Below are 13,836 nucleotides of genomic sequence, written 5' to 3' on the forward strand. Positions count from 1 at the left end.
ATGATGGCACAAATACCAGAAAATTTACCACTGCTAACTTTAGTAAATGATATTGCATAACTCATTAAAATACTTAATCATCATACATTTTGCATCTGAAAGGCAAACCCCTTCAAATGAATATGTAATGACTAATAATAACTGTGTCCATGCCTTCTCATCGCTCATTTTTTACTGTGTCTTTAGTAAATCCTTACAGTAGTTATTTTAATGCACTGACACAGGCTGTCAGTAAATCTAGCCTTATCAAGCCAATCTGGATCCGAAATTCACATTCATTGTTCTCAAAAAACAAGAAGTGTATAAACAACAATTTTAATTTAGGTACTTTACCAGGAAACCCTCAGTAAATGAGGTTTAAACGAGTGATTTGGCAAAACTCTGTGAAAGTGTGTGACTCAGACTCTTCTAGAGAAGTTATTTCCCCATCACAGGTCACAGTTAAAGGAACAGCAGCTGAATGATTGAGGAGAAGAGTCTAGAATGACCTTTCCTTTTACACAGCCCTAGAACCGCAACTGTGTTTCTGACAGTAAATCAAGAGTGGCCACCGTAAACACAGAAGATTTACACAAAAAAAACCCACATGAAAAAATGCTATAGTCATTTATAGTAAAAACTATAGTGTTTTTGAACCATACTATAGTAAAGTACTTGAATTAATTTGTTGTGGTAATTCTATATTGCTGTGGTAATATAACAACCATACTAATATAAACAAATTCATCTACCCAATCCTGTCCTTTTCCTTTTAGCTGTTTTCTACAAATATAGGGTAATATACTAAAATACTCTACAGTTTACTGTAGTAAAAACTAAAGTATATTACAGTATTTATTACAGTTGATAAGTTCACTATACAGTAGTTAATACAGTATGCTGTTGCATTCATTAACAAAGTGTTGTAAATACCATAATATATACAGTATAATACACTTTACTATAGTATGGTTCAAAAACTCTATAGTATTTACTATAAATTACTATAGTATTTTTTCAGCTGAAAAGAAGACACACACACAACTCTGTCTAGCTATCTTTGTGAGGACATTGACACAATGAACTTTCTAGCTCCTTACCCTAAACCTACCCATCAGATCTGAGTGCCTCACCCAAACCATAAACCTAACCGTTACCCAATTACAACCTGACCCCTAAAACCAGGTCTTGACCCCCAAACAGGCCTTTAACGGGCTCTCAGAACGTGAGGAACAGCCCAAATGTCCTCACTTAACAAGACTGTCCTCACTCTGATGGTCGAAAACTAAAAATGGCCCTCACAAAGAAAGCTGTACAATTACACACACACACACACGCACACACAAGAATGGGTTCTCTCACATTGCATTGACATTCTGGAGCCTTGTCTATTATTAGAATAAACTTGTACCTCAGTTCAACCCCACCACCCTCCAAAACCCTGATTGTATTAAAATAATTTTGCTTAATTTGGATTTTTTGTTGTGTGTGTGTGCGAGAGGATGTGCGTCTGTCAAACCATCCCCGCTGGGTGTTTGACAAATAGCAGGGGGATTCCAGCATTCCAGCTGAATAAAGGTGGATGAGAAAGAGGGCAGGAAAAATCTCTGGGAGTTCATCATGTTAATGAAGAGCAGACGTCAGCCCTGTGTGTGTGTGTGCGTGTGCGTGTGAGCATGCTGCTCGTCTCAAGTGGATTTCCATATGTGCCTGAAACACGCTGCAGACCACATGAACCACTTGCAGTTTTACTATCAATGACAGTTAAACACAACATCACATATTAAACACACAGTGATCTCAAAAAATGTTTGGACACAGAGCCACACTTAAAAGTCATCATATTTGATCATTCAAATAAATGCCACTTGGTTTGATATTTAAAGAGGGACAGCCAAGCGCAAGACAAGGTCAAAACAACTACAACAAACGAGATACACAGCTCAAAAGGATTGGGAGACTTTTGCTGTCAAACATTAACGGATCTTTACATAGCTGTGAACTACATGTGAACTACACCTTCAGTCACCTGAGGAGAACTGACTTGATGCAAAAGTGCAATGTGATTGAGAAAAGTTTAGCAGAAATAGTTTACTGATGCAACTTGCTTTGATATTTTATTATATAACGCAATAAAATTCAGGCATTTAAAGTGTGAAGTGCATATTTTTTTATACTTCTGCCGCTACATTTTCTTCATAAGAACTCGTCTCGCAGACCTTTTGTAATTAGGCACTGAATTATTGGATGAAAGAATCACAGCCAACCAAAGAATCACACAGGCATCCATTACCAACAATGTGTCCGAGTCAAACTGTCTGCTGATTTGTAGTTGTGCTGTGGGGCTGTTGGCACAGGAAATGAGGTGGCCGTTCTGTGTCCTCCAGCAGAGGAAGCAGCCGTTCCCTGCTGATCTTTCGGCTGTTATTCTGTTATCTAGCTCAGCACCGCAGACATGTGACATAGACAAAAACACACAAAGTGTTGAACTCAAAGCTCAGGCCCAGATATCCATCACCACAGAAAAAAAAAATAAAAAAAAACACAAACAGCTACTTTAATTTGAAAATTCAGTAACACTTTATGTAACACTTTATTTTAAGGATTCCTTGTTACACGTTACATGTACTTACTATTATAATAACAATTTAGCCATAGTTACATGCATGCACGTAACCCTAAGCTAAACACTAATCCTAACCCTAAGTGCATGTAGTTACTTAATATTACTCAAGGACACCTTAAAATAAAGTGACTGATAATTCATCTAGAATGACGCATGTCTCATGGCCTTCCAGTAGTTAACAGAGAAGCACAGACTTTCCACAACAACACTGGACATTATAAATAAACCATAACACGAAGCTTTAAAGCGCTGCTCTGCATGAAAGCCTTGACTAAGATGTCTAACCTCTGAGGACATCTCTGACAAGCAAATATATTCAGGTTCATGCTGTCTAAGAACTCTGTGTTCCAGTCCTGAAAAATGTGGACTGTCATGTTCCACTGTATCTCTCAGCTGCACAGGCTAAAAAAGAAAACCCTTTCATTAATGTGATCATCTCATAAATATAGAGCAATGCTTCTGTCAGGGCACATGACCACTGACTGCTACAGAGACCAAAGAATGAATGAAACCGGTGCGACATTGACATACACCAGGTCAACAGCACATGACAAGCTTCAATATACACAGGCTTTTAACTGCAAACATTATATTCCACTGTCTATTCTACAGCACTCTGAAACCTTTGTTGACTTAATGAACTGAGATGAACTGTAACTTGACAAAGGCCACCTCTGGTAACATTACTGAATACAAATACAAACAATAATCGCATTATGTATATTTATTATGTATATATAAATATAGATCCATACAGCATATGTTTTGAAAATATGTATATATTTATATTCAGATAAATTCATTTGACAGCACTAATATCAACAAATATTCTTTAATTGCATTTTATGCCATTACACTCAAAATGCATTGTTCAAACCTAAACATTCACACAAACACTAGTTATACTCTTACCAGCTGTCCAGCTCCAGTTCAAGCAGAGACTGTGTTTTCTCTGAGTTGCACTGCAAACACCACATATCTGCAGAAGAACACACGTCCACAACAACACAGCCAGCTCAACCATCACTGGATCCAAGCGCTCCAGGGCTGTCTCTAGCTCTCACATGCACCAGGAGGAATCCCAGACAGACTTGCTGCCAGCAAACCCTGCCTCACATCTACAGTTAGAGGATGTGCTTGTGAAAGAAGGCGGGAGAGAGGGCAGGAACCAGTGAATGAGTGAACACTCACAGGGTGACTTCTGCACGGGGCAGCGGAGGAATGCAAGTGGGAAAAAGAGGAAGCACCTCTATTAATAGAGGCTTTCAGAGAGAGAGAGAGAGAGATTGTCCTGTTCAAGCTCTGCTCTGACGATCATGTGTTTCTGCTTCACAGTTACATGCTTCACGTTTAGACTTTTAGCATTACAAAAACATGCTGTATGTTTTTTAAAGAGAAAAAAGACGTAGACTATTCTTTGACCTTGATTCAATGACCTTTTCCTTGAATTCACATGTGGATACGAAATGGGCCATATATATTTGTTATAACATAAAAGCAGTTATAAACATAAAAAGCCTAAATGCAGGATTTATGGATTTGAATTACATATAAAATGCACAATTAACATATAAATTACACAGCTTAACATAAATAAACAAACTTGATATAAATAATAAACTATTTAAATAAACTGCATATTGTTCAGTCAAACATAAAAGAGTATTATGCATAAAAAAATCCATAAAATCATGGCATAGTTTATGAATGGTTTGCATCTATTTGATTTCATATAAATGTTATATAAATATTAATATATTCAAATGATATCATTATAAATGCCTACATACTGATATAATTAAGTGTATTGAGTTAGAAAGTATGAACCTGGCTAAAATATGTCTAGTTGTGGAACAAGCAATATTCAGATTAAAAAGAATGACACTGAAAGAAATTATATTTATTGATGATTAATAAATATAGGCTATATAAACCTGGTTATTTTGTATTTAAAACCCATTCAGTTTATTAGTACTATTACAGAACTTTTACCTGTTCATTTATGTTTCACTGACAAATATCCACCACATTAAGTTTACTAGTTTATGTTCAAACATAGTTTTAACATGAACAAAGTAACAGTAATCTATTATATATAAGGCCCTAAATATTTAATTGCATAATAGGGCATTATATATAATTCAAGTACTGTAAATGTAGAGGTCAAGTGCCAAAGTGTAGTATGTGACGAGCAGCTGTAGTCGTGGACTGACAGGCTTTAGATGATGGTGTGAGGGGCGTGAGATGGGGCTGTGGAGGTGCTGCAAGGTTCACTGGCCCTCTCTGAATAATGGCATGTGAGGTGACAGGAAAAAGAGAAAATAAGTACCAGATGGCCAACTGTTTCCTTTACAAGGACACCAATCACTGCGGCTGCATGACTGGATGAAGGTGACCACGTCCTCTAATTAGAAGCAGGACATTTTCTTTCCCTGTGGAGAAAACGACTGCTTCCTTTGGTTTGCAACTAAAACTGAAACTGTGTATTGCTAAAGGGAACAGGTCACAAGTTCAGAGAAGCAGCGCAAATATCCATAAGTCAAAGAAAGAACGACACTTGAAGTGTGTGAGCATGTGACATTATGGGCTATTTTACTCACTCAAGTTGTGAAGCAGTGAAGTGCAGCTGTTGCTCCTCCAGACCTCACAGTTCACTAATGCATGTGTCACCATCTCACATATCCTCTTTAGCTCAACAGTGCAGAAAACAGACATGCATGCAGCAAACCTCAACCACAACATGGAGCAAGAGATGTGATCTTGATTATGTTTACTTCATATCACACTCAAATGTGGTGCACATTGGGGCTTTAGAGGAGGGTTTGTGCCTGTGGTGTTATTCACAGAAAGAGCCAGGCTGATGTCAGATCCGGGAAACCCAACTGGCCTCTCATAAAACATCTGCTTCAACTCAGAGCTTACTCCCACCAGGCCCACAATCACAGCATCTTATTATTGTGCCTGCCAGTCATTATTATATTCTCAATAACCAGCCTTAAGCCATCACAAAGTTATATGGTTTAACCAGAACTGACCAGAAAATATGAAAAGGGGCCTTTACCCTTTAAAGGTACAATTTGTAAGATATTTGCAGTAAAATATCCAAAAACCACTAGGCTAGTGTTATATATTTTGTCCAGCTGATTACTAACAATATCGCTAATGTTTTCAACTACTTGTAAATCATGAGAAATTCCCATTCTAAACAGTGACACGGGGCAGTGCAGTCGGCTGTCAATGACATTAGTTAGTCTTCTTAGTTTTATGGCAGATTGCAACCAGGGCTTATCAGGTGCAAACCGCCACCTACTGTATCGGACATAGAAACCCAGGACAACAGGGTTGTGGACAAATGCCGAAAAAGCTTCACGACAAACTTCAACAAGAAAGAGATGCCGATCTCGCTTGTGTTTTACTCAACAGGTGAGTTGTTTTGATTCGTATCTATTATAACGATCAACAAAATTAGTTGTTATTTAATTAAATTATTACACCAAACGCAGGGCATCGCGTCTCTAGACCCGCGCGAGAACGCATCTGATCGTGTCTTTGCATTGACTTTGAATGTAATCTACTCGCGCAAATCATTGAATTCGCGTTTGCTATGTATGCACTATTATTGTTTGAATGTACACAAGTGTATATATTTGTTGAACAAGTGGTAATCGTTTTCATATCGTCTGATTGATGGCCGTCAGCGGTTGGGTAGAAGACAACAAATCCCATCATTCCACGCTCCTTCTTAGCGTCATCAAACCACGCTATTGTTATTGTTTTGATAGTGCGCCCTCTAGTAGCAGGTCCTACAACCTGTACCTTTAAGAGTTTTCAAAAGCAACACCACCCCTGAAAAATATCACAGTACCAGCAGAAACTAGCTATGTTTCCATCCAAAGTTACAGTATGAATTAAATGTATACGCAAAATTGGAATATCTCATAAAACATTTGCAAATAAAGCACCGTTTACACTCAGGGAACTGAAGAGAACAAAATCGTCACTTCCTGATTAACTTGAGCTAAATATCTCAAAATCTCAAAATTTGCTGAAGTATAGCAGAAGGCACTGTATATAATAATTAGTGTATACAATAAATTACGAGTTTCAGAGCACGCTGGTGAAACGCGGTCATGTTATCTTATTTTTTGAGTCTGCTGTTTGGGAACACAGTTCTTGGAGTTAATTATAACAAAGCACTTTGACAAGACTTTTCTCAAGCACATTAAAATGGCAAAACTAGCATTTCAGATGTTGTGCAATGAGATCTGTCCATTGGTTGCTCCAGTTTTATGAGCTCCCATCGCAAAGTCACGTCTTTTTTGATGAGCATTAAGGAATTTATTTGGTAAAAGTCTTTCCATCGTAGTTTGTGCGCATGTTTTCTTACTAAATAAAAAATGTATCCTACTTAATTGAGTGTATACGTTTTTTTATGCGCATCTCACCGTTTTACTCATTTTTTGCAATATCCCAAAATGTGCATAAAAATAGGTGGATGGAAACATAGCTATTGATGTCATTCCATATTTCTGATTCTGACGTCCTTTCTCTGAAAGCAGGCCTGTTATGTGGTCCGTTATAGTCACTTCAAGAAAGTAATTTTACCCTTCATGGTCATGTGACCCAGGGTGGCGAGTCCTCACAATACATATAAAAAGTCTATAAAAGGCCTATAAAAAGTATAATTGAAGTTGTTTTGTTGAGATTTTAGCCTTTTTGTCATGAATTTCATATGAAGTTTAAATAATTAGGTAGGAAATGTGTAGTAACAGTAAATGCATAGAAGGTTCTTCTCTATGAAAAGGTAAGAAATATGTGGTTGTTTAAAGAACCTTTGAGAGAATGGTTCTTTGTGGAACCAAAAATGGTTCTTCTATGGCATCTTTATTTTTAAGAGTGCTGGTAGGCTAGACCGCCATTTGGTGTATGATGTAGTGTAGGGCAGCAGCAACAAATAGAAAAATAAATGTAAAAAAAAAAAACATAGTAAAATAACTGATTTACATAGTGCTGCACAACCTGGCCAAAAAGCCAAGAGGCATCATCAGAGCCTTGAAAGCATGTGTTAGTGTTGTCTCCTTCAGATTTCTGTGCAACCAAAGCATAGATAATTGCTCTTTCAGTCTATCATGTCCAGAGGGTCGCTGGCTCACATAGAGTATTACACATACATATGCTGTTCCATTCACACACAGCTTATACTGGGACAACCATTTCCAAACATGAACTTCAAGATAAAACTCTTAGAAATTCCAAAATATATGTTAGTTATGCTGTCCAGGTATGACAGGTTTGCTATGACTTGCTATGGTGTGTTAGAGGAAGTTTAAAGCTGAAAGAGAAACCACCACATTTGTGTTCAAGATTCCTGACCTTAGTTTGCTCCAGGAGGTCTAAACATGTAATAGGTGATCTGTAAGACACTTTAGATGGATAAACGAATAGTACATTAAGATGTACAGTAGTTTTTATATAAAGAAACCTGATAATTACCTTTTATTTAAACAACTCACAATCACACTGTATTTTAAGGTCCAATTATCGCTATTAACAACCCATAAACTATGACTTTTGCCTCAATTAACTTCTAATTTGCTGTTTATTAATAAATAGTGTGGTAGTTGTTAAGTTTAGGTGTTGGGTAGGATTATGGATGTAGAATATGGCCATGCAGAATATGTGCTTTATCATAAACCGCCAATATTTTAATAATAGGCATGCTTATAATCAACTAATTAATAGTGATAATCGGTCCTTATACTAAAGTGTTACCCAACTCACATATTAAATTATATTAAATTACACATGCATCTGTAATATATAATGTAACAGAAAGACAGATTTGCCCTGATGAAACAAATATTACCAAAAACACTCAACCATATAGACAACTGACACATTCACATTCACAAAAGAAAGCCACACACACACAAACATACACAACCCCAGGGCCCTTTCCAGATCAACAGCTCTTCAGGAGACTGTGATGGTGACTGACTGCAGATCTGACACAAGGTCAAACAATCAATGAGTTCATTAGTTCAGTCTCAGCACTCACTACACACATGCACAAGTTTCTCACTCAAAACACACTGTAATGCAGCTGAGATCTGCTATCTACAGATAAAGAACCAGCAACATTATCAATGTCAACTAAACACAAACATAATGTGTCGTGTATCAATGTCCATGCATTCTTAGAAATGCAATATTTGCCTTCATGTTGCTTTTCTAATATTTTGTATTATTATCAGAAGGAAAAAAAAACAAAAAACATTTTGTGTAACCACTGTGTAAAATATTGTGAATATAATGACATTTTCCTAGGCTTTAACAATTTGACATAACCTAATCCTAAATGATCTGAAATGTTAAATATTTTCATGAGGATCTACAAGAAGGACTATTTTCTGTTTCCAGGAGGATCACTGTCTAAAGAATTGCATTTCAACCTTACACGAAAGCATGTAATTTAAAGGTCAGTGACAGGACATCCCGAGGTTATCTCAACAATATTTTGCTGCTGGTGGACTTTGATCCCAATCTTATCTGTTATCGGTTTTTAGCTTTTTCTCAGGATTTACATAAGGAACACTGGTTTTGAGTTGGTTCTTCCTGTAGGAGATATTATACTGAATCATTCATGAGAATATCACATTCCCTATCTGACCAAACACAGAGCACACAACACCCTCAGGATAGAAACAACACTTCTACTGGTCAGGAGCAGCTTACATAAGAGGCTTTCAGATATGATTTAGCATTGTTTATTATTTTTTTATAATTTTTTTACCAAACAGAAGGGGTAACAATGTCACATCTAAACACTAGTTACCAGCACTGAACTATGAAACCAGACAATAAATCTCAGAAGTCTTATGATGATCTAACACAAAATATCTACTGAGGTTAGTAGCAACCACCCAGGGCCACCAAGAGTAGCAGAGACTTAGTAATGCCCTTGAAATTAACCTGAACAACTTTGAAGCTACATAGTAACTCAGAAAACCACTCAGAACTTAATAGCAACTCTCACGTAACCACCCATAACACACCAGTGACCGCATCCTTTAAAATGAATACAAAAGAAGAATGAAAACATATGAATTCACATATTAATTCTGTGGCCTGTGTGGGTCCGAAAAGGCCATAATACACCAGACCAACATCAAGGAACTTGTGGCAATGCAAGCCAACTTTGTTGTCGCCTGCATCTGTACCAAAGGATTGTGCTTGAACATACCACAAAGACTAGTCAACAGTCTATGGAATCAATATATATTATATTTGTACACACGGGTGTAATGCATAAACAAGCCTGCGTGACGATAGCAACCTAATATTATCAGAGACTGATCAAATATTTTTATCCATCCCAGTCTGTTGATTGTGTCTATTTATGTAATATATGTGTATACAGGTGCATCTCAATAAATAAGAATGTCATGGAAAAGTTCATTTATTTCAGTAATTCAACTCAAATTGTGAAACTTGTGTATTAAATAAATTCAGTGCACACAGACTGAAGTAGTTTAAGTCTTTGGCTCTTTTAATTGTGATGATTTTGACTCACATTTTACAAAAACCCACCAATTCACGATCTCAACAAATTAGAATACTTCATAAGACCATTAAAAATCACTTCTAGTGAATTGTTGGCCCTCTGGAAAGTATTGTACATGTACGCAATACTTGGTAGGGGCTCCTTTTGCTTTAATTACTGCCTCAATTTGGCGTGGCATGGAGGTGATCAGTTTGTGGCACTGCTGAGGTGGTCTGGAAGCCCAGGTTTCTTTGACAGTGGCCTTCTTTGACAGCTCATCTGCATTGCTTGGTCTCTTGTTCCTCATCTTCCTCTTGACAGTAGCCCATAGATTCTCTCTGGGGTTCAGGTCTGGTGAGTTTGCTGGCCAGTCAAGCACACCAACACCAAGGTCATTTAACCAACTTTTGGTGCTTTTGGCAGTGTGGGCAGGTGCCAAATCCTGCTGGAAAATGAAATCAGCATTTTCAAAAAGCTGGTCAGCAGAAGGAAGCATGAAGTTCTGCAAGATTTCTTGGTAAACGGATGCAGTGACTTTGGTTTAAAAAAAAAAAAAAAAAAAAAACACAATGGACCAACCCCAGCAGATGACATTGCACCCCAAATCATCACAGTCTGTGAAAACTTAACACTGGACTTCAAGCAACTTGGGCTACGAGCTTTTCCACCCTTCCTCCAGACTCTAGGACCAGTTTCCAAATGAAATACAAAACTTGATCTCATCTGAAAAGATGACTTTGGTCCACTAGGCAACAGTCCAGTTCTTCTTCACCTTAGCCCAGGTAAGATGCCTCTGACATTGTCTGTGGTACAGGAGTGGCTTAACAAAAGGAATACGATAACTGTAGCCTTGTAGACCAATTCCTTGACACTTCTGTGTGTGGTGGCTCTTGATGCCTTGACCCCAGCCTCAGTCCATTCCTTGTGAAGTTCATCAAATTCTTAAACCGATTTTGCTTGACAATCCTCATAAGGCTGTGGTTCTCTTGGTTGGTTGTGCATCTTTTTCTTCCACGCTTTTTTCTTTCCTCAGCTTTCTGTTAGCATGCTTGGATACAGCACTCTCTGAACATTCAGCTTCTTTGGTAATGAATGTTTGTGTCTTGCCTTCCTTGTGAATGGTGTCAATGATTGTCTTCTGGACAACTGTCAGTCGTCTTCCTCATGATTGTGTAGCCTAGTGAACCAAACTGAGAGAACGTTTTGAAGTCTCAAGAAACCTTTGCAGGTGTTTTGAGTTGATTATCTGATTGGCATGTCATCATATTCTAATTTGTTGAGATGTACAGTATACTGTCATTAACCATTATGCCTCATCTTTGTGTGGTTTCATCTGAGAAGTGTAACGGTCTGGCTTAAAAAAAGGGAAGGAATTCTGAAGAATGTTTGCTACGAAACAGCTTTGACTTGCATAGTATGGAAAAATACTATGGACGTGAAATGGTGGCAGAAACCTGCTTGTTTGCAAACATTCTTCTAAATTTCCTCCCTTCCACTTCGTCTGCGATAAAAAAAAAAAGCCAACGCAATCTCCTCCATTGCAGACGTTTGAAGGCGACAAAACAGCGAGATTCAGGAAGTGTGCGACTTCAAAGGTCTTTTTTGACCCCTCCCATTACTGCAGCCGCCTACTCTCACCTACATTTCAGGCGAGGCAAGGCGCATCTCAAACAAGCCTATTGTTATGAGCGCGGGTAAACCGAAGGCTTGAATCAAGGGCAATCATCACCAATGACGTCATTACGTCGAGCGCAAAAGAACCGGTGAACCATTTTCTTCAACCAGTTTATTGAATCGAACTGTCCGAAAAAAACGGATCGTGGAAAAGAACCGAACTTCCCATCACTACTGGTGATCCGAAAACCGATGCAACCGGTTCTTGACTCGAGAACGAGTCAATGTTTCGTTCATTATCTGGCTTGGCTCGGTGTTCATCTTCAGTTCTCTCTTCACATCAGTTCAGAGGGAGTGTCAGCCACATTAAAAAAAGTTAACAGCTTAAGTCATTGGTGGATTAATGCTTATTGGAGACGCGAACCGTTTCAAATAATTCAGTTCGATTTGGAGAACTGGTTTAAGAAGATCCGGTTAAATTGAGTGATTCATTCGCGAACCGGATATCACAAAACTGCTTTGATTTGAACTCTCTCTCACACAGACACGGAAGAGAAGACAATGCTGAATATAGTCATAGTTTTTGCTATTTTTGCACCAAAATGTATTTTCAGTGCTTCAACAAATTCTAACGGACCCTCTGATGTCACATGGACTACTTTGATGATGTTTTTCTTACCTTTCTGGACATGGACAGTAGACCGTACACACAGTTTCAATGGAGGGACTGAGAGCTCCAGGACTAAATCTAAAATATCTTAAACTGTGTTCTGAAGAGGAACGGAGGTCTTACGGGTTTGGAATGACATGAGGGTGAGTTATTAATTACATAATTTTGAACTAACCCTTTAAGCTTTAACCCTTTTTCCTATGCCAAGTTAGACTAGTTTAAGTGTTTTTGTAGTTAATAAAGTCTTATTTGTATCACACTTCAGGATATGTCCATTGTTTGCTCATAACCAAAGTCCCTAATCATGCAGAGAGGAAATTAACATTCTTAGAATTGACAGACAGTTGACACTAAGAGGTCTAGTAAATACATAAAGCAGATCTAAATATTTATAATGAATCATAACTAGGTATTATTGATTATTCATATTTACTGTTTGAGCTGATTTGTTACGACAAACAACATTGTCTCAGACTGTGTTCATTTAATAATATATATATAATAACTAAACAATAATTACATTAAATAATAATAATAATAAATACACATATACAATACCTTAGACATAAATCATAATGCTAACAATAATAAATACAGGTTCATTAGTTAGAGGTACCATATGCCTGAAGGTAATGTACTTTACAACTCAACCCTCACATGAAACATTAGAGGGGTGGATAGGCAGCCAGTTTGTCTAAATATCCAAGAAATTATCCCTAGACAGTGGAAAATCTTTACAGTTACAGTAGACAGTAGACCTCAGAAAAAAAAAATTCCACAGAGATCAAATTTAAAAAAGAGAGAGGGGAGGATGACTTTCGGTTATTTAATATAAGTCTTCTATACAGGATGTTTAATATGATCCCTTAAAATGTGCATAAAAATATGTGGATGGGAACATAGGTAATGTTATTTGTGCTTTTGTCAGATTTTGTATTGGTCAGTACAGACTCATAAAATCTGAAAGTGGATGTACCTAGCAGTGATCAAATACCATATTACATGAAGTAAACTTAAACCAGATTGATTTTCAAAAGCATTCTTTCGTCATGCATAATATAGACAAATGATTGATTACCTGTAAAGAGCACGAAAGACATTCAACTCATTATAAAAATTAAGGATTAGGCAAAGTCTAACAAACCTGTTTTTCACTATACTAAAGTCTAGTAAGCTCAACATTCATCAGACTATGAGTATGTGTCTAATGAATGAAAAAGAGAGGCAAACTCACGTCCCGGGCAGTACACAGGAGCTCAGAGAAGACCACTGATGTCAGCCAAAGACACAAGCACCTTAAACACAGCAATCAGATGGCAGCACTGAATGATCTATGAGCCGTTATGCTGGCCCAATCTGCGGCAGGCTGGGACAGTCAGTAAATAAGTAATGCTGTCTGCTGTC

At 37.6% G+C, this 13,836-nt stretch overlaps 1 protein-coding gene across 4 annotated transcripts in view; it reads right to left on the minus strand.

The window, feature by feature from the left end:
• Positions 1 to 13,836, minus strand: part of iqsec1a (IQ motif and Sec7 domain ArfGEF 1a) — a 66,177-nt gene that overhangs the window by 28,009 nt on the left and 24,332 nt on the right. Inside the window, exon 1 of one of the 4 annotated variants that reach the window (XM_026241544.1) lies at positions 3,518 to 3,774. The exons of the other annotated variants lie outside the window; for them this stretch is intronic. Coding sequence (XP_026097329.1) covers positions 3,518 to 3,582 — 65 coding nt within the window. The 5' untranslated portion in view covers positions 3,583 to 3,774. Of the gene's footprint in view, positions 1 to 3,517; positions 3,775 to 13,836 lie in introns of those variants that run through there. 4 annotated transcript variants of the gene reach the window in all.

This window comes from Carassius auratus, linkage group LG48F (assembly GCF_003368295.1).
Source record: "Carassius auratus strain Wakin linkage group LG48F, ASM336829v1, whole genome shotgun sequence".
Lineage (NCBI taxonomy): Eukaryota > Metazoa > Chordata > Actinopteri > Cypriniformes > Cyprinidae > Carassius > Carassius auratus.